At 39.5% G+C, this 22,832-nt stretch overlaps 1 protein-coding gene across 2 annotated transcripts in view; it reads left to right on the top strand.

Moving 5' to 3' along the window:
* rab27b (RAB27B, member RAS oncogene family) overlaps nucleotides 1-22,832 on the top strand; it is a 43,699-nt gene that overhangs the window by 9,470 nt on the left and 11,397 nt on the right. Inside the window, exons 1-2 of one of the 2 annotated variants that reach the window (XM_058056553.1) lie at nucleotides 7,570-7,660; nucleotides 20,438-20,609. In XM_058056553.1, the coding sequence (XP_057912536.1) occupies nucleotides 20,457-20,609 (153 nt within the window). In that variant the 5' untranslated portion in view covers nucleotides 7,570-7,660; nucleotides 20,438-20,456. Of the gene's footprint in view, nucleotides 1-7,569; nucleotides 7,661-20,437; nucleotides 20,610-22,832 lie in introns of those variants that run through there. The other variant, XM_058056542.1, reaches the window with a different exon arrangement.

The following is a 22,832-nucleotide window of genomic DNA, read 5'->3' as shown; positions in this document are numbered from 1 at the left end:
TGTTTTGTCTGAATGAAATGAAACTTTGGTCATAACTAGTTTATTATATTCAAAACATAATTTTTTCTCCGTTCTACAACATATGTTCTAGATGGCCTCCATTTAGCTCTGTGCATTTCTTAAGGCGCAGCACAAAGTTGTCCATGACGTTCTTACAGACTGAATTGGTAATGGCTCTCATCTCCTCCCTGATGGCTTTCTTGAGTTCCGTAATGGTTCTGGGTTCCCCTGCGTAGACTCTGTCCTTAAGATAGCCCCAAAGAAAAAAAAATCAGGGGGGGCTTAGGTCCGGGCTATGGGGTGCCCACTCAAAATCAGTCTTGAGACTGATCACTCGGCCTCCAAAGTTCTCTTTCAGCCAATCGCAGGACAGGTTTGAGGGTGGCCAGGGCAAGTTAAAACAAAATTGGGGCAAGTAAATCCAATCGGTGATATTCCCGTTGGGCAAGTGCACTTTGGAATGCCATACTGCCAAGAGTTTTTTTAAAAGCGGTTCTTGTTGGGTGTTGGTAAAACACAGACTGCGTAATTCCGGTGATAATTTGCAAACCAATCCTTGCAAATCTTGAAATGGACCAATCAGAATCGTTTATTTAGACCGCAGTCCACAGTCCGCGTTTTACCCACACCCGTTCTTGTTCGCGATCAACCAATCAGCGATCGTTTGACTAGGAAAACATCTACGTATCATGGCGTCCCTGCCATGGTCTAATTCTTCAACAACTTGTGAAGGAAAACAGCAAAAAGTGATGAACCAGTGCCTCCTAAATAAGTATTTTATTAGCGGCAGCAAATCAAATGATGGCACAGGTGAGTGAATCACATTGCTGTGACAATTTGAAGTGGTCACAATGAAACACCACCGATTAGATCCAATACCAAGTGCTGATTTTGCACAAGCTACAAAACCTAGCGCTTCCATTTCTCTGTGTATTTTTCTCACCTTTGCTTCACAAATTATTGTTTGACCAATTGAGCATTTTTTTCTGGATTAAAAACACTTTACTAGTACACAAATGTGTCTATTCAATAATGTTTCATTGTGGTGCACAACTTATAAATATCACTACTTACGACGACGATGTGTAAGGTAGTATGGCATTCCATGTTAACATACATCTACACTATTTATTTAGTACTATTATCTGATGAATTATCAGCATATATTGATATATGATATCATTATGGCAGTCTTTTCATTTTACATGGGGCAAGTTCGGGCAAGTAGTTCTCACCTTAAGGTGGCAAATAATTTTTATTTTTAATGTAGAGCCCTGGACTGCCCTCTCCCTTCGAGATAAGGTTAGAATCCCTGTCATCCAGTAGAAGCGCTGGTACTCCGCATTAAGGGGAGTCAGATGATGCTCCCTGGGGAGGTGTTCAGTGCACGCCCAAGGAGACCCAGGACTTGTTGTAGAGACCACCATTAGTCACTGTCCAGCCATACCACCAATGGCGGAGCTATGTGGAGGCATTTCAGGTATCAACTTATTACCACACCAATGAAAAAAATCCACTGGAGGGACATGTTTGCTTCCCTGCGCTTGTGACCTGACCTCGGATAGTCGGAAGAAGATCCATTTTTAATGGGAGATTGTGTATTTTGGCTACTTCCCTCAACAAATAATTACATGCATGATTGCTGCACCTCAGTTTGCAACAATTTCCCTGTAGTAGCTAGGTTAACAGTTGAATTTAACAATTGCTTTAACATTCTACAGTTCATAAAAAACATTGTTAATTGTGGAAAAAGAATGAGCCTGAGTCTTACGTTTTAGCAAAGAACATGATGATCCGCAGGTGAAACACAATGATGTTCATTGTGCAAGCAGGAATTGACATTGTGTGCTCTGAGTCACATTTTGCATCCGTATGCCGCTACACTTAATATATGTTCTCCCGTTTGTGAGAAGCTGTTGTTGTCTTGTGACTCAGACTTCCAGGCTAAAGAGGCAACCGTTTCTCACTGTTATGGTATATTTATTATTATGTTATACTTGGGATTAAACAAAGAGAGCAGACCTATTATCATTGTGTTTCAGGCAAAACCAGATTAGCACACACATGAGCTTTGACTTTTTTATCCACTTGTACTTTTGCTTAGGAAAATGCGTACATTTATGCACATTATTCACATATTACCATGCATGCACACAACACCTAGTGGTAGAAGAGTGAAACTACAAATAGCTACGGCCCTGTCTGTCCAGTGTGATTTTGCTATTATTTTGGGGAAGGAAGAGTACCATTCATTGCTGTCAAGAGGCGGAAATTAATCATCGGTTTATTCAATATTAAAATAATCATTAGTTGCAGCCCTAGTGTGAGTGTGGTAAACAGGTAAAACTGAGCTTTTTTTTATTTGTGTCATAAGAAATGTGCAACTTTATCATGTTTTAAAACCGTATTTGATAAGGTATTTATGATTACTTGGCTCTCTGTAAGTGTTTGTCGTTTTTATAGATAATATACCAAAAACCTCACTACATTGATAAACAAATGCAATGCCAAAACAGGTAGAAAATAGGTAATGCCAAATCAATATATATATATATTTTTTATTTATATTTATTCATCTGTGGCAGTCCAAAAGTGTTTGGACGAATTCAAGAAACAATACAAGCAGTTGATGTTTGCTAAATACAAGGATGAAGAGTCTTGAACCAGTCATGATGTGCTATATATATCACTATATTGACACTTACTATGGTACACATTATGTCATTGGATGGTCATATCACCTCGTACTTTGGTACGAGGTGCATTATTAAAAAAAACCAAAAACCTTAAACTGTATTATGGAAAGCAGGAAGTGAACAAATGTAACAGTTACTGATTGTAAAAGTACCAGATGGAGGGGTAGGATTTAATAAGCTTTGCTTCTTCCTACTCCTTTTGGACATGTGGAACTGTGAAGTGATTATGTGATGCACTCAATTGTAATCTGATGCATGTTCAAATGAAATAAAACCATTCCCATTACCACTATTTGTATCATCAGCATATGCCATTTTTTTTTACTTTATCTGCCAATACTGCCAATACAATATTTATATGAGTATTTTATGTCACCGTCAGCTTAATACAATGAGTAAAAGTAAAACACCACTTTTAAAAAGGGAGCCCACAGCAACAAAAACAACTAATGATGCAGAACAACCGTAGTCTGTCGTCTGCAAGAGCTGCTGCTGATTCAACTGGTGTTAAGGTTCCAAAATGACTGTTGCAGTCCTGACTAACTACCTTCCATTGTCTGATTGGAATGCACAAATAAAAGTTCAGCAATCTTGGACTGAGCAAAACTGGACAAAACATTTCAATGTGTCTCAGTATTTCACTATGTGTGTCACTATAGCAAAAAGTAGGACTGGAAACTATTTTTTTTTTCTAGTTGGCATTAATTTTTTCAACATGGTTACATGCTACAGCTGCCCCTCCACACATACACAAAAATCTGGACAGAGTTTCCCACTGTTCTCATTTGCCTGTCAAAAGCGATAACAGCAATAACTGTTGGGCGGCCAGTGAGCCATAAACAGAGTTACTACTTACAAACTGCTGTGTGTGTGCTTGTGTGCGTGCACTGTATGTTTGTCATCTTAATGCTCCCTGTGAGCTCATTTCCATGTTAGATATGCGTCTGTCGTCTGCACCTCAGTGGCTCATTCAGTGTATTAATAAGACCTCTTCTAGTTGACTGGGAATTCTGTGACTCCCCATCCTCTGCAATGGAACATGTGTATGATGAACCCAGATGCCCTTTTTATATTCTACTAATGGTAGCACAGGGGATGTAAATGTTTCTCTCCTGTTGTTGGAGGCAATTTATGGCAGCTGTTGATGTGATAGCACCAAATACATTGTTATGGTTGAAAGTGTGCAACATTCAAATGTTGTGGTTGTGTGTTCCTTGTATTTATCACACTTGGTCGAGCGGCCTGGTCTTGCCTACAGTGCATTCCTCTATTTAACCCATCATGCGGAACAATAAAACAGCAAACTGTCCATTATTTTGGATGTCCTTAGCGGCGCAGACTGCTATGCACTGATATACTGTACACCAGGGGTCTCAAACACGCGGCCCGCGGGCCAAATGTGGCCCGCAGGACACTGGTTGGAGGCCTTGATATGAAAGTTTAATGTTAGTGCGGCCCGCGCAAGTTTGATATGGATGCTGTATGGTATCATGTACCCAGAAAAAATTATTACGTTTGATTAATGTTCATGTTAAAGGTTAAATAACTGTTAATAATTATCCTCCCTATCCGTGTGGAAGTGGTAAGTTTTTGGCTATTTAAGTTTAAAGTTAATAACTTGAAGGCTACCGTTTAAGTCGCTAGCTCTCTAGTTTGCAAGTTAGCATGTGTCTCAAGACCCTGCAGTTGCGCAATATGTTGTAAATAAAAAGAGTATAAATGTGACTATAGTCGTGTTTTGTCATGTCTACAGGGCTCTAATAATGCTTTGTTCATTTTAATCTGAAAAAAATAATTTGTCTACCCACCAACTATATGTGGTTTCTTAATTTTTAATTATTTGCCGTTGTATTATTATTATATTTATTTATTACTGATTGATTGATTTTCTTCATTCTTGATCTTATTTTGTGCAGAAAAATAAAAATGAAGATATTTGAGAACAGTGGAATGTTTTATCAGAGCTTTTATTGTAGAAAATCGGAACCAAAGCAAAGTTTATTCATTTTTCTGTTTTTAATAAATGCGTTTTTTTTTTTTTTTTTTTGAAAACCTGATGCGGCCCAGCCTCGCCAGACCCTAGCTACAGTGGCCCCCAGGTAAATTGAGTTTGAGACCCCTGCTGTACACTATAAAGAAATATGTATTTAAATTAGGGATGCACAATTCTACAGAACTTGTTGGAAGTGAGATTCTCTTGGATGATTTTTTTTTTCACAGAAACCCACCATGTTCACCAAGAAATCACACTATTTTATTTCTATTTTGTTGGTTCACAATAGAAAGAAAGACAAACGTTCAAACTTCTGACCCTACTTCCATGTCAACTACAGTGATGAGACAGTCAACATCTGCCAAATTTGATGTGATCAAACTTACTTAAGATTTGTCAGATCAAAACATGATCGCTCTTTTGAATGAAATGCATCATGGGACGTTAAAAATGATATATATATATTTTTTTATTTTAAACTTATTGGGGGCTGCACGGTGCTCGAGTAGTTAGCGCGCAGACCTCACAGCTAGGAGACCAGGGTTCAATTCCACCATCTCTGTGTGGAGTTTGCATGTTCTCCTCGTGCATGCGTGGGTTTTCTCCGGGTACTCCGGTTTCCTCCCACATTCCAAAAACATGCTAGGTTAATTAGCGACTCCAAATTGTCCATAAGTATGAATGTGAGTGTGAATGGTTGTTTGTCTATATGGGCCCTGTGACTGGCTGGCAACTGTGTAATGACCTCCAGTGGATTGTCAATCTTGTTGTGGGTTCACTTATACAGTAGTTCGTGATTGACTCCTGCCAAAAAAAGCGCTACCATTCCCTCATTAACTCGTGAGCGGCACAGTATTTAAACGATTAGTACTATTTGTGAACTAAAGTAGCTGGCACGAGATTAGTACATAGCCATAAATTCGCCGCACTATTAGGTAAACATATTGAAAAAAAGCGACATTGATAAGACATTACATTACCTTACATTACCTTAACGCTACAGGCCTGTCTGCCATGATAGAGTGAAAAAAGTTCACTCACATTTCATGTGGAAATTGTACTTTTTTGGCCTAAGTTTAAAGAAATAATATACATTTTGACCTTCCAGCCACATGTGATATTGGTGAACAAAAAAGATATATAAACAATATATGACTATGCGTGACAGCAAGCGGAGCTCAATCAGGTTAGACTAATATATCGTTGTGTCCTCAAATTGGAAATCTCATCTAGATAATTTTGAAATTCAATTATTCTAATGGAGAACCAGCACTATCATTTACTTGAATCTATTTTAAAAGTTGCTGTCACTTGCCCAACATGTGAGTTGACTTGCGTAACAGATACAGTAGGCATTTCCTTCTTTCAAGAAGAATTATGCACATTTCACGTCTGTAATACTTCCTGCTTTACGACTCTTTGCATGCATCCTCACACACACACACACACACACACACATAACCTAAGGCTCAAATGATTATGTGCATGTGTGTGTGAGACGAGAGCTAACTTACTATAGCCAGCCCCGCCCTGTAATTACACACCAAAAGAAAAGATAATGTTAAAAACTACAGTGGGAGATGTAATTATTTTTTTTAATCATTTTAACAGAAACTGCCCATAATTTTGTATAATAGGTCAGCAGGTAAAAAAACAAAACAAATTTTTTTGCAGGCATATGCACGTCAAGAGTGAATTAGTTAGGCAGCAAATCAGTGAGCCTGTTGCTCAACAAGCCAACATGCAGTCTCTAAGTAGAAAACTTTCTAGATCTTCCAGAATCTGCACCCATTCAGCTGTATTTTTTTTGGATTTCATGCTTCCCACAAAAATGGGCTTTTTTAGTGTATTCCACCCATGGCCTGCCTCCAGGCATACACACTCATACAGAGTTACGGTTTGTGCAGCTAATTTTATAGGGGTAAAAACTGTATAGGAGTTGCGTTGGATCCCGAATCCGATCCCGAAGTAGAGACTGGACAGTCCGAAGTTTCTCAAGAAAAGAGGTTACTTCAAGATGTTTCTCAAGTAGCTAGTAAGTAGCTTTAGCATTTTAGCATTTTCTACAGCATCAGTTACGTCTAATGTGGTCATTACACGTTTTTTGTGTAATTTTTAGAGCCACTAATTATTGTGGGAAATGCTCCCTGTATGCACACTCTATAATGCTACACAAACAAGCGTTTTTGCTCCATGTCTTACACAAAATAAACACATTTAGGACACTGATAAGTTGTTACTGCTTGCTCTTCTGACTCTTCCACACGACCAAGTAATGTTGGAAAGGTGTCAGACTTCAGCAAGTTTGTCGGCTAGTCCAGCTGCATACTGGTCCCTGTTCACAAAACAGTCCAGTGTGAAATGGCGTTGACACATTAAAATGTATTTTGCTGGTAGAGAATCAGAAACTCCAACCACTTGTGCCTGATAGTGGCGTCGTTAGGAATTGTACGAGCCATTGCTAGCAACGTCAACAGAGAAGCAGAGCTTGTGGGAGGGCAGGGACCTTAACTGGCTTATCACGCCCATAAAAGGAAGCCCACTCCGCTGTGACATCACAAAGGAACAGTTTTGCAACACCCTCTGAAACCAAGCGTTTTGAGCCATTCAAAACTTTTTTCGGGGATCACTACCAAATGTGCAAACCCCATTATCTGAAACTTTGTCATCGTTTAATACAGGAATACTACATTTATAGGTCAGAAAAGCGGAAAAAGCATAATAGGTCCCATTTAGTATAATTGTCCATCCATCCCTGCAGCCAGCCAGAAAGTCAGCTGGTCAGATAACCCAGTGGTGGTTGGTGAAGGGGGGGTGTGGCTTCTTCATCCTGTGTCAGACTTCAGCTGAATGGTAGTCCGACAGCCAGTCAGTGTGTATAGTTGCGAGGCTGCTGGTCAGCTGCTGCAGCACGACTCCTTTCCTCCGCCAGGACCTGACACTGTTGAATCAGCTGAGAAGTTAGTGACTGGTAGGTTGATCCTGGGAGCCTCTGATATGTTTTGCATGTGACATGCTGCTGGGTAAACAGAGGGCGGCTGGAGGAGGGGAAGAAGTTGCAGCAAAGACATAAGACACAACTTGATTGTTTGTACAGGGAAATGCAATTGTGAGTTTGTTTTGTGTGCAGCTGTGGAATCCGATCACACTTTTTTTTTTCTTTGAAAACTGCTGATGCCTTTTGGTTATGTGGTTTATGCAGAAGCAACAGAGATAGACGCTGGCAGTGAATGTTCTCTCAAGCCTTTTCTCGTGATCAAGAGATGATGTGCAGCAAATAACTTTGAATGATATGTGTTGAATTTGTGTAACTCGAGCATCAAAAGCAGCGTATAGAGCCCCCAAATTTGAACAGATTAATATTTTTCCGTGTTGTGACAAACTCGTTGAATGTGCTCTGCCCTCTTTTAGGGGATACATTGTGATACAAATTCATCAAGAAGTAATTGTGTTCAATCTTGATGTAGTAATTGAATATTTTAAACTGGTAGTAGTGCAAATATTTTCATGTATTTAGGTGTATAATTGTGATATATCCTTATGATGTTGTCACATAATGTAATATATAATACTAATATATTCAAAACTCACTACACCGCCATTGTTTTATATTATATTATATTATATTATACAACAGTGTTCAGCTAATAGATATGAATATTGTGTTCCTTAGCAGCTCTATTTAAAACATAAATAAATATAAATCAATACATAAGATCTGCTCTCAAGGTGAGGAGAAGAATTGCTCATGTGGGGAAGTATTTACTCAACGGACCGCTCTCACTATAAATACTATTAGTATAAACTATTTAATAGAAATGTGTGGTCCTTCCCGACTGACTTTTTTTTTTCACAAATAAATGAATGTATGGGAAGCAATGTGTACCACAAACAGTTATTTATACAGATTATTAGATATTTGTCCTATATAGTAAGTTCAATGGTCTCCATTGTTGTAACAATATTGTCAGCGGGTTTAAAGGAACAGCATCTACAACGCCATATTTCCTTGACTGAGCTTCAATTTGTCTGTCGTCGATTAATAATCGATTTCGACAAAAATACAAGAATGTCTTAAAACTGGATTGACTGCCGAGGTACAAATGTTTGCAGCATTTTGTGTTTGTTTAAAGCCTGGGGAATGTTAGAAAACCCCTGCGCCTCCATTGCTGAGGAATTCCTGCGTTGCTTTTATTCCCTTTTATATTCCAGTTATACACTCGTCCCTCGCCACTTGCGGTTTGGATTTTACGGCTTCCCTCTCGAATGGTCTTGTAGTTAAATAGGGCATCTTAATAGTAGAAAAATAATATGCATATTTAAGCAAATTTGGTAATGGTTTTATTTCATTTGAACATGCATCAAATTACAATTGAGTGCATCACATAATCAGTTCACAGTTCCACATGTCCAAAAGGAGTAGGAAGAAGCAAAGCTTATTAAATCCTACCCCTCCATCTGGTACTTTTACAATCAGTAACTGTTACATTTGTTCACTTCCTGCTTTCCATAACACAGTTTAAGGTTTTTTTTGTTTTTTTTTAAAATAATGTACCTCGTACCGAAGTACGATGTGATATGACCATCCAATGACATAATGTGTACCATAGTAAGTGTCAATATAGTGATATATATAGCACATCATGACTGGTTCAAGACTCTTCATCCTTGTATTTAGCAAACATCAACTGCTTGTATTGTTTCTTGAATTGGCTCATCGTTGTGCATTGTTTGAGGTCCTTACTCAATCCATTCCATAGTTTGATTCCACATACTGAAATGCTATGGCTTTTTAACGTAGTCCTAGCATAGAAGTGTTTCAAATGTACTTCTTCCCTGAGATCATATTTCTCCTCTCTTGTAGAGAAGTATTGGATGACATTTATAGCTAATTGGTTGTTTTTAGCCTTATGCATTATTTTAGCTGTTTGAAGATGAACTATATCAGCAAGTTGAAGTATTTGTGATTTTAGAAATAAGGAGTTAGTATGTTCCCTGTAGGCGGCATTATGAGTTATCCTTACTGACCTTTTTTGCAGTACATTTAGCAAGTGAAGATTGCTTTTATAGTTATTAGCCCATATTTCCACACAATAAGTAAGATATGGTAGAACCAGAGAGCAATAAAGAGTGTGGAGTGATTTCTGATTGAGAACAAATTTTGCTTTGTTCAATACTGAAATATTTCTGGCCACCTTATGTTGTATATTTGTAATATGAGGTTTCCAGCTCATATTTTTATCTATTGTGATCCCCATAAATTTATTTTCGTTCACCCTTTCAATGTCCACACCGTCTAATTGTATTTGCTGGTGTGTGTCCTTTCTGCTGTTACCAAACAGCATGATTTTAGTTTTACTTAGGTTCTTAAGTAACGTAGGTTACTTAATTTTACATACTCATGGCTGAAATTAAGCATTTTCAAGCATAAAACTGGAAAAAAGCACTAAAGTGAATGAAAATACTAATTTAAGTAATTCACAAAATGCATTTAAAAACGAACTATGTAGTTTTCTATACTGTTCACTGGATGTCAGTAATGTTACTGTAGTGACAGAGGTATTGTGTAGGTATGAGCTGCTTTTCAGCGTGTGGACTACAGAGGGCAGTGGTGTTCTGCATGCTGGGTTAGAGCTAGCTTTTAAAAGCCATGGTCAAGGACTCCTACGGCTGGTCTATGTGAAAGAAACGCACGGAGGTCAAGTGTGTAACATGCTGATTTTCCAGCCATAGACTGGCTGCAGAGGTTCTTTGTTATGTCACTCTACAGCAGGGGTCTCAAACACGCGGGCCAAATGCAGGACACTAGTTTGAGGCCCCCGATATGAAAGTTTAATGTTAGTGCGGCCCGCGCAAGTTTGATATGGATGCTGTATGGTATCATGTACCCAGAAAAAATTATTACGTTTGATTAATGTTCATGTTAAAGGTTAAATAAATGTTAATAGTTATCCTCCCTATCTGTGTGGAAGTGGTAAGTTGTTGGCTATTTAAGTTTAAAGGAAATAACTTAAAGGCTACCGTTTAGGTCGCTAGCTCTCTAGTTTGCGAGTTAGCATGTGTCTCAAGACCCTGCAGTTGTGCAATATGTTGTAAATAAAAAAGTATAAATGTGACTATAGTCGTGTTTTGTCATGTCTACAGGGCTCTAATAATGCTTTGTTCATTTTAATCTGAAAAAAATAATTTGTCTACCCACCAACTATATGTGGTTTCTTAAGTTTTTATTATTTGCAGTTTTATTATTATTATTATTATATTTATGTATTACTGATTGATTGAGGGCGGCACAGCGGTCTGGTGGTTAGTGCGCAGACCTCACAGCTAGGAGACCAGGGTTCGGTCCCCACCCTCGGCCATCTCTGTGTGGAGTTTGCATGTTCTCCCCGTGCATGCGTGGGTTTTCTCCGGGTACTCCGGTTTCCTCCCACATTCCAAAAACATGCTAGGTTAATTGGCCACTCCAAATTGTCCATAGGTATGAATGCGAGTGTGAATGGTTGTTTGTCTATATGTGCCCTGTGATTGGCTGGCGACCAGTCCAGGGTGTACCCCGCCTCTCGCCCGAAGACAGCTGGGATAGGCTCCAGCACCCCCCGCGACCCTCGTGAGGAAAAAGCGGTAGAAAATGAATGAATGAATGAATGAATGATTGATTGATTTTCTTTATTCTTGATTTGTTTATTTATTTTTGATCTTATTTTGTGCAGAAAAATAAAAAGTAAGATATTTGAGAACAGTGGAATGTTTTATCAGAGCTTTTATTGTAGAAAATCGGAACCAAAGCACTGAAAATGTTTGTATATTTTTCTGTTTTTAATGAATGCCTTTTTTTTGTTGGAAAAATCTGATGCGGCCCAGCCTTGCCCAGACCCTAGCTCCAGTGGCCCCCAGGTAAATTGAGTTTGAGACCCCTGCTCTACAGGCACTTGAAAGAAAACTTTGTGTATCATTCCAACAGCCAATGTTATCACCGTCACATCCGGAACCAATTACAATTACTACATTCCAATTGTAATTTTCTGGCACAAATAGAATGGGGATTGAATACGCAGTTGTGGCAGCGCCCTATCTCAACACCTTCTCAGTTCAGTGTTTCCCACAGGTCTGCAATTCATCTGTGGCTGTAGATTGCCAAGGGGAGACTGTTGTACTAGATGACGTCATTGTCTAATTTGCACAATTGGTCATGACGCAAAACTGTTTGACATCATCTGTGTATATATACATGAAATGTATTTAAACCTTATTTAACCTCAGAGCAGGAAGCTATTGGAAATGTTGACTATTTTCAATGCCGCCTTAGGGATTCAAGCTAAACTAAAACTCACATCAGTATTGCAACGGCTGTCTTCCTGGTGAAATTATTGTACAGACGAATAGGTGACAGTGTGGACTGGGGTCAAAGGTGAAATGATTTCCAATTCCCTTTTTCAGAGGCTCGGCCATAATTGGAAGTAAGGAGATTAACTCCAAAGTTAAATGTCAACTTTAAATGGCCTCCGGCATGGAAGAAATAAAGGCTTCTTTCCCAGTAATGTCACCATACACCGGTTTACGTGTCAATGCTAACTTAATTGGCTGCCACAAGAGCACAATTAAGAATTAAGTGCTGACATCTTGCTTGTTCTTTTTTTGTCAACCATATATTCTTTTGGAAATTTTTTTTGTACTTCTGATATGTTATTGCTCTGTTATTGCAAATTAGACTGAAGAATTAACTTCTGCCTTAAAACCAAAAGCTAAGAGGTAGAAAATGGAAGTGAAAACATACTATGTTAATTAAATGCACCACATGACCAGATTATTAGGTGGACTTGCATAAACTAAAGTAATCCACTGTAAGAGCTGGATGGATAGACAATGAATGCATCATTGTTGTTATTGTCCATCCATCTGTTTTCTATGCCGCTTATCCTCACTAGCGTCACGTTAATTGGTCTGCGCCAATGTTTCCAGCCACCATTCCATTTTGCCTGCTTCGTAGTTGTTGTTGTGTCTCCCTGGAACGCCATCATCCATGCTGACCTTTCACATCCAGCTGTGGTAGCAGTCTGTGTGAGTATTAGCCCTGCCCCTGCTGTGGGAATAAGGATGGATTGAAGAAGCCAGGTGAGAGTGTTGTTAAGATATTAGTTCCTGTGCTTGTTTACACAGGAACTGAAACAAAGATAGAAAAATCAGAGTGTGTAGAACAGGGGTCTCAAACTCAATTTACCAAAGGGGGCCACTGGAGCTAGGGTCTGGGCAAGGCTGGGTCGCATCAGGTTTTCCAAAAAAAAAAAAAAATGCATTTATTAAAAACAGAAAAATATACAAACTTTTTCAGTGCTTTGGTTCCGATTTTCTACAATAAAAGCTCTGATAAAACATTCCACTGTTGTCAAATATCTTATTTTTTTTATTTTTCTGCACAAAATAAGATGAAAAATAAACAAATCAAGAATAAAGTAAATCAATCATATAATAATAAAAAAAACGGCAAATAATAAAAACTTAAGAAACCACATATAGTTGGTAGGTAGACAAATTATTTTTTTCAGATTAAAATGAACAAAGCATTATTAGAGCCCTGTAGACATGACAAAACACGACTATAGTCACATTTATACTCTTTTTATTTACAACATATTGCGCAACTGCAGGGTCTTGAGACACATGCTAACTCGCAAACTAGCGAGCTAGCGACCTAAACGGTAGCCTTCAAGTTATTTCCTTTAAACTTAAATAGCCAAAAACTTACCGCTTCCACACGGATAGGGAGGATAACTATGAACAGTTATTTAACCTTTAACATGAACGTTAATCAAACGTAATAATTTTTTCTGGGTACATGATACCATACAGCATCCATATCAAACTTGCGCGGGGTCGCACTAACATTAAACTTTCATATCAAGGCGAGGGCCTCAAACTAGTGTCCAGCGGGCCACATTTGGCCCGCGGGCCGTGTGTTTGAGACCCCTGGTGTAGAAGATGATTTTCTTAGTTTTTGTTTAACAGTGAAGGTTGAAAGTCTTTGTATCATTTAGCAGAGTCACCCATTCACTCAGGGACATGGAGTCTGAATGGGCTACTTCTCATTCCGATGTGGACCCTAGATGCAAAGGGGGGGGGGGGGGGTTACCAGACACCTGCCTGGTATCCCATTTGGGATGAGACCTCAGGGTTAACCGAGGGCACGCTGGAAAGACTATGTCTCTGATGGGTGATAAGTGGAACTTTGGTTAGACCAACTCCATCCATGTCCATGAGATCATTTTGAAATCAAAAGTTACACAAACAGCATGAATTTTTAACTATATCATTGCAGCCACCTGCTTGGACCAATTAACCTTTCCAAAAAAAGTCCAATCCAGAAGGCACATTTAATGGTTCTTTTGTGGAAAACAGTATGAGAGTGTGAAGAAAGCCCTCTGTTCTCCATGGGGACAGAAGGCAGTTAAGCAGAAGGACCCAGCAGGCTTTGTCATCTCCAATGTCTTGTTGTTTGCTTAAGTGTTTCTGAAACACTGAAAGGTTGAAGACAATCTGAGAGGAAACCCACAGGAGGTCTGAACAAATGAAATAAGTCTTCATTTCCGTTAGCACTTATTGATTATATTGACAATAGAGACCAGATCTTTAGCGTGTCTTCAGAGCAGGTGAAATAAAACAAAACTGCTTTGTTTTAAGATGAGGTAGATGTCACTAAAGTCGGGGATTGTTTGACCTTTTCGCGTGTGATACATCGGTGAAGGCACATTTTTAGGGTATCGGGAAGGATCAAAATACGAGCATCAGTCAATATTGCAGATTGCACCTTAATTTCATTCATGGAGAGGTAAGGTATAAATATGTGTGAGTGTGAATGGTTGTTTGTCTATATGTGCCCCGTGATTGGCTGGTGACCAGTCCCGGGTGTTCCCCGCCTCTTAGCTGAAGCCAGCTGGGATAGGCCCCCAGCATACCCTCTAGTGAAGATAAGCGGCATAGAGAATGTATGGATTTTAATTAAGTCATCAAATATTGTTTTTTTTCAGTTATATTTACTTGAGGGCGGCACGGTGGTCTAGTGGTTAGCGCGCAGACATCACAGCTAGGAGATTCCACCCTCGGCCATCTCTGTGTGGAGTTTGCATGTTCTCCCCGTGCATGCGTGGGTTTTCTCCGGGTACTCCGGTTTCCTCCCACATTCCAAAAACATGCTAGGTTAATTGGCGACTCCAAATTGTCCATAGGTATGAATGTGAGTGTGAATGGTTGTTTGTCTATATGTGCCCTGTGATTGGCTGGCGGAGTAACTGATCGGTCCTGAGTGTAGCCCGCCTCTCGCCCGAAGACAGCTGGGATAGGCTCCAGCACCCCCGCAATGAATGTGCGTGTGCGTGGTTGTTAGTCTATATTTTTTTTAAGTTGTAATATTATGAGAAACAAACAAAATAACAATTAAAGTTGTAATTTTTGGAAAAATGGGTGCAGAAAAATGTATAAAATATATTATGGCAATAAATTATAAATGACAATTATAAAACAGCTGTACTTTTATGAGAATAAAGTCAAAATATTATGAGGAAAAGATCACATTCTAACAAAAAAAAGTTGTAATTTTACAGGAATAAACTAAAGGATAAAAAATAAAATAACATCATTTTATGGCGACTCCAAATTGTCCATAGGTATGAATGTGAGTGTGAATGGTTGTTTGTGTGCCCTGTGATTGGCTGGCGACCAGTCCAGGGTGTACACCGCCTCTCGCCCAAAGACAGCTGGGATAGGCTCCAGCACCCCCGCGACCCTTGTGAGGAAAAGCGGTAGAAAATGAATGAATGAATCAATATTTACTTGACTCTGTATGTATATTTGGCACCATAATTAAAACAACATTAATCAATTAATGTAATATAATGTAAAATAATCATATTATTTCTTTGACAGCGTCAAGTGGGCTTTTTGCAACAAACCCCAGCTGCACCTTGAGTGTGCTGGTTGTTTCCTGTCTCCCCTGTTGTGTTTGATTCTTCATGCATTTTTAATGTCTCTGTGGTGCTTTATGGCTTTGTTCTTGCTTGTTATTGCAAGCTCTTGGGATTACTTTTTCCACCACGAACTGAGTGTAACAAATCTATGCAGCAGTATTTCTTTTAGTGGGTAAATATTGTGTTTCTGTCATGGGGCATCCCCTTTGTAGTTTTATTGTATGTTTTATGTCGGTATACATCTCTTGATTAAAGTGGTATATTATGATGTAAATCAGGGGTCTCAAACCCAATTTACTTGGAGGCCACTGGAGCTCGGGTCTGGGTGAGACTGGGTCGCATCAGGTTTTCCAAAAAAAAACAAAAAACGCATTTATTAAAAACAAAAAAATTTAAAAACCTTCGCTTTGGTTCCAATTTTGGTTCCAGAAAAGCTCTGATAAAACATTCCACTGTTCTCAAATATCTTACTTTTTTTTTTTCTACACAAAATAAGATGAAAAATAAATAAACAAATCAAGAATATGTGAAGACGTGTTCTGCTGTTTTTAACAATGACCTCCCATAATAAACAGTTGGTTACATGCACATCCTGCTCAGCTGAGAGAATTGGAGTCTTGTGATAGTCTGTCCGACATTCCACATTTAGCCAGACTACATTCCTTTTTAATGAACGGGTTACCTCTGCTAATAAAGATGTTTACAATATGGAATTCTTCAAAATAAGGGTTAGATTTGTGCAGTAGAAGTGCCCAAAAAAAAAATATATTGGAGCTTTTTGCTGAAAACATTTGGGTTTGGCTGCATGGTGATATAGTGGTTAACCACACAGCTCGGAGACTTGAGTTTGATCCCACAGCTCTGTGCGGAGTTTGCATGGTCTCCCCGTGTATGTGATGGGAGAACTCTTTGCGGAGGAGCAGCGGTTCTACTCAGTTGGTAGAGGCTAAGGATCGACCGATACATCGGCCGGCTGATATATCGGGCCGATATTAGCGTTTTTTCCTTGTATCGGTATCGGCCGATACACGTGTGTGGGTTCACCGATGTATTTTTCCACCGCATGATTTACAGTCAGGCATCTTTGTGTTGCCCCGGCGGCAGAGGACCCCGCAACACACGTAGTCGCGGTACCCCGCCCCCACTGTTGAATCACATCAAGAGCGCGTTTTCACTCTGTCACACTGGGGAGGAGCAGTCATCACATTGATGCTAGATGAAACTTAAACTATGACAGAAATGTTTTGCACATGGTTGAATATTTATTCCTTTTAAAGTTAATAATGCCATTTAAATGTGTTTAAGAAAGCTGAATCCTACTGTGTTCAGTGTTTACATAAACATAAAGACCTATATATAATAATATATAATATATTCATTCATTTTCTACCGCTTTTCCTCATGAGGGTCACGGGGGGTGCTGGAGCCTATCCCAGCTGTCTTCGGGCGAGAGGCGGGGTACACCCTGGACTGGTCGCCAGCCAATCACAGGGCACATATAGACAAACAACCATTCACACTCACATTCATACCAATGGACAATTTGGAGTGGCCAATTAACCTAGCATGTTTTTGGAATGTGGGAGGAAACCGGAGTACCCGGAGAAAACCCACGCATGCATGGGGAGAACATGCAAACTCCACACAGAGATGGCCGAGGGTGGAATTGAACCCTGGTCTTCTGGCTGTGAGGTCTGCGCGCTAACCACTAGACCGCCGTGCCGCCCTATGTAATATATATAATATAAATAAAAATATGAGACTTGTAATGTTTGTTATCATGGTCATTTTTTAATGTAAATTGAGGGATCAAAAGCAGTATTGGCCCAAGCAAAATGGGCCATCGGCTAAGGGTGATGGAAAAAATCGGTATCGGCATCGGCCCCAAAAAAACCATATCGGTCGATTCCTAGTAGAGGCACACACTGTGACTTTTTCTCATCTTAGAACATGGCTTACCTTGCTTCAAGTTTCTCCCGCTGAATATATTTCTCTGAAAATACATTCAAAAGAGTCCGTCCACTTCTCGTAGCTTGGTTTAACACATGTTTAAACATGGCGGTTCAACCTGTCAACCCTTCCATAGTTCCTGGGACTTTGCAGACAGTACCAAGTGGCTAGGAGGAACTTTGGCAGTTTTTTTTACCCAGATCAATTTTGGTGGAGGGCGGCACGGCGGTCATGTGGTTAGCGCGCAGACCTCACAGCTAGGAGACCAGGGTTTAATTCCACCCTCGGGCATCTCTGTGTGGAGTTTGCATGTTCTCCCCGTGCATGCGTGGGTTTTCTCCGGGTACTCCGGTTTCCTCCCACATTCCAAAAAAAACATGCTAGGTTAATTGGCGACTCCAAATTGTCCATAGGTATGAATGTGAGTGTGAATGGTTGTTTGTCTATACAGTGGGGCAAAAAAGTATTTAGTCAGCCACCAATTGTGCAAGTTCTCCCACTTAAAAAGATGAGAGAGGCCTGTAATTTTCATCATAGGTACGCTTCAACTATGAGAGACAAAATGAGAAAAAAAAATCCAGATAATCATATTGTTTGATTTTTAAAGAATTTATTTGCAAATCATGGTGGAAAATAAGTATTTGGTCAAAAACAAAAGTTCATCTCAATACTTTGTGATATACCCTTTGTTGGCAATGACAGAGATCAAACGTTTTCTGTAACTCTTCACAAGATTTTCACACACTGTTGTAGGTATTTTGGCCCATTCCTCCATGCAGATCGCCTCTAGAGCAGTGATGTTTAGGGGCTGTCGCTGGGCAACACGGATTTTCAACTCCCTCCAAAGATTTTCTATGGGGTTGAGATCTGGAGACTGGCTAGGCCACTCCAGGACCTTGAAATGCTTCTTATGAAGCCACTCCTTCGTTGCCCGGGCGGTGTGTTTGGGATCGTTGTCATGCTGAAAGACCCAGCCACGTTTCATCTTCAGTGCCCTTGCTGATGGAAGAAGGTTTTCATTCAGAATCTCACGATACATGGCCCCATTCATTCTCCCATTTACACGGATCAGTTGTCCTGGTCCCTTTGCAGAAAAACAGCCCCAGAGCATGATGTTTCCACCCCCATGCTTCACAGTAGGTGTGGTGTTGTTTGGATGCAACTCAGCATTCTTTCTCCTCCAAACACGACGAGTTGAGTTGATACCAAAAAGTTCTATTTTGGTTTCATCTGACCATATTACATTCTCCCAATCCTCTTCTGGATCATCCAAATGCTCTCTAGCAAACTTCAGACGGGCTTGGACATGTACTGGCTTCAGCAGGGGGACACGTCTGGCACTGCAGGATTTGAGTCCCTGGCGGCGGAGTGTGTTACTTATGGTAGCCTTCGTTAATATGGTCCCAGCTCTCTGCAGGTCTTTCACTAGGTCCCCCCGTGTGGTTCTGGGATTTTTGCTCACCGTTCTTGTTATCATTTTGACCCCACGGGGTGAGATCTTGCGTGGAGCCCCAGATCGAGGGAGATTATCGGTGGTCTTGTAGGTCTTCCATTTTCTCACAATTGCTCCCACAGTTGATTTCTTCACACCAAGCTGCTTAACTATTGCAGATTCAGTCTTCCCAGCCTGGTGCAGGTCTACAATTTTGTTTCTGATGTCCTTTGACAGCTCTTTGGTCTTGGCCATAGTGGAGTTTGGAGTGTGACTGTCTGAGGTTGTGGACAGGTGTCTTTTATACTGATAACCAGTTCAAACAGGTGCCATCAATACAGGTAACGAGTGGAGGACAGAGGAGCTTCTTAAAGAAGAACTTACAGGTCTGTGAGAGCCACAAATCTTGCTTGTTTGTAGGTGACCAAATACTTATTTTCCACCATGATTTGCAAATAAATTCTTTAAAAATCAAACAATGTGATTATCTGGATTTTTTTTTCTCATTTTGTCTCTCATAGTTGAAGCGTACCTATGATGAAAATTACAGGCCTCTCTCATCTTTTTAAGTGGGAGAACTTGCACAATTGGTGGCTGACTAAATACTTTTTTGCCCCACTGTATGTGCCCTGTGATTGACTGGCGACCAGTCCAGGGTGTCGCCCAAAGACAGCTGGGATAGGCTCCAGCACCCCGCGACCCTTGTGAGGAAAAGCGGTAGAAAATAAATGAATGAATATACTATCTACATTTTAATAAAACTTTGCACACATATTTGGCTTTGACTTTTCAGTTTATGGAAAAAATATTGATATACATCGTAATATCCATATTCTACTTAAATATATCGGGATATGAGTTAGAGATATGGTCCATATCACCCAGTAACAAACTAATCCGGTTGCCCGACCACCCGAACAATGCATGCTAGTCACGATAGCGGACGAGACTGTATTAATTTTAAGGTAACAAAAGTAAAATAATTCAAAATATGAAGTAGCAAACTGAAACAACAATGGTCCTAACCTACAAGTTTACTTAACTTTAACCCTGTGATTGGCTGGCGACCAGTCCAGGGTGTACCCCGCCTCTCGCCCAAAGACAGCTGGGATAGGCTCCAGCACCCCCGTGCCCCTTGTGAGGAAAAAGTGGTAGAAAATGAATGAATGAATGAATTTTGGTTGAAACACAGTGGGGTATTTCAAAGTACCAGGGTAAATAGGAAAGGTGCTCATAAAATTGTAAAATATAGCTCTTTGTTCTCATATTCATGTTGCCAAACCCAAATATTTTCAGTCTACAGTAAAAAAAATACACTTTGAAGGCACTGCACAGTGCTTTTTCAACTCCAATGAATGTATACATAAATGTATTGGTAAATATCTATGTGGGTGTCTGTGTTTGATAGGTTTCTATTGGTCATCACGATGACTGATGGAGATTATGACTACCTGATAAAGCTCCTCGCCCTGGGAGATTCTGGAGTGGGGAAGACAACGTTCCTGTACCGATACACAGATAATAAGTTCAACCCCAAGTTCATCACCACAGTCGGCATCGACTTCAGGGAAAAGAGAGTGGTAAGGCTCCCTCTTTTATTAGTAATGTTCGTTTCAAAAAGCAGGAAATGTGTGCACGCTTTCCATCTGTCACTTATGTGTTACAGCTAATTCATCACAACTAAATGAGACTTTTTTTTAGGCTGGTTCACATGTGGCATCAAATCTAGGTTATGGAGCCAACTCATTCATTGCATCTTTTTGTCAAGCTAAATAAAAAAGGTTGATGGAGATTTTCTATGTTGCCTATTAGGAAACGCAACAAGTTTCTGTCATGTGACTCTTCTAAATTTGGAAGTGGGGAGTAACACATGGGAAAGTTGCCAGTTCCCAGATGTCTGAACTCCCAATGGATGGTGACTTATGGAGATGTTGGTGTAACTCTTGGTTACTCCCTAATTTAGGCAGGAAAACATATAGTTTTACTTTTGATACAAGTACTGTAAATTAGATGAATTCACTGAAGATAAACGTAAACGTCAATGTTCATTTATCCCTTTCATTCATCATAGTTTATTCATCTCCAAGAGAAATCGACAATTTATATGCATTTACAATATTTTTTTGCTTGTAAAACCAGAATTGTCCAGCTATCAAAACATGTTTTGTGTTAACATTTTTGTGGCTGTGTGTTGGTTAGCAAAAAAGTATGGCGTCAACTACTGATGACATCATAAGCGGGCGACAGAGTTGACTTCCTTCTCCTGTTTCCACGTATTAGCAAGCAAATAGGATGCTAACATAAACATTTAAAAAAATATGATTTAAAAAATACTTTAAAACTGTACTATGCTAATATTTTATCCCTTTGTTTGTTGTGGACTCATAGAGCAGCTTCGTTGAGTTTGTAATTAGCATACATGCTAGTAAGGTGCTGCCTGTATGTACACATTAATAATGTTACAGACAACCGCTAACTACCACAATATAAACACAGTTAGACACTAATGAAACTGTCTGGTACCGATAAAGGGACGGCTAGGATTGAATGAGTTAATAACATGCATGCCATATTGTACACTAACCGGGAAGTGTACTCAAACCCAAGCAAAATTGTGGTGCAAAAACACGCTAACCAGGCCGAATGCTAACTGAGGTTCTATTGTGTATTTTAGATGGCTCGTTACATTCTTTATTTTCATTGTTGAGTACTGTTTTTATTTATTGACTATATGTTAATAAGCGGTAGAAAATGAATGAATGAATGAATGAATGAATGAATGTTAATCGGCACTTTCATTCCACAGCAGCATGTAAATAAAATATACATATACGTATGTTATGAATGGAAATACTAGCCAATTAGTAGGTTTGGGTATGAAAATAAAAAATGTGAATTGAACAGGGGAAAATGGTAGGAAAATGGGTATGGTAATAATTTGTTTTTGGGTTGTTGTTTATGCTTGTTGTTGTTTTCAGCATGTTTTTATGTTCCAGGAGCTACCGAGCAGGACAAATATTGCAGTCTTTTGTGTTGGCTTGTGGCTTCATAATGAAGACTATTCATTGCCATCTAATGCCTGATGCAGAATGCTGCTCAACACAATGTGGGAAAAACAAATACCGACTGTTATATTTCCCTCCCTTTTACTCACAGTATAATTAAATTTTATTTGTTCTTTTTTAATTCAAATGCAGCAATGCTTCCAGCTGAGGAAGAATATCTTTCATGTTGACCGTAATAATATCCTGTGACCTTTTATATTTAAAAAAAAAAAAAAGATGAAGAAGACTTAAGTGCTGCTTGTATCTGGACATCTTTATACTATACTGCAGCTTTGTCAGTACTATCAGGGCTAATTTTATCCCACTGCTTCACATGACATGTATGATGAATTATTGTCCATCTCCAAAGAGAGATGTGCCAATGTGTCACAGTACTTTTACATATATTTTATCTTTTGTTTCGTGACAATCACTCTGCATGTTAATTGGAATTCATTTTTTGTGCTTTTTTTTGTCACTTTGACCTCGGTTGAAGACGTGGTTGTTGACAAAAACAGCACAGATAAAGACTGAGGCATCATTCACAAGGATGGCGGTTTCATACTTTGAAATGAGTTTCCCAACTCAACTCATTGTGGGTTAATTTTACAGCCGTGATCAATAAGAAAAGCAAAGACTTGTGGCGTAACTGTGTAACTACTGTTGTTGATGTCATAGACGGACGACTGAGCAGGAGGACAGGGACTCCCGCTTCCACATTCCATGCTAACGTGATGCTAACAGGGTGTATGTAAACGG

The sequence above is a fragment of the Doryrhamphus excisus genome, chromosome 2 (assembly GCF_030265055.1).
Source record: "Doryrhamphus excisus isolate RoL2022-K1 chromosome 2, RoL_Dexc_1.0, whole genome shotgun sequence".
NCBI classification, from domain to species: Eukaryota; Metazoa; Chordata; class Actinopteri; order Syngnathiformes; family Syngnathidae; genus Doryrhamphus; species Doryrhamphus excisus.
The sequence above is the reverse complement of the archived record's forward strand: the minus strand, read 5'-3'. Positions and strand labels throughout refer to the sequence as shown.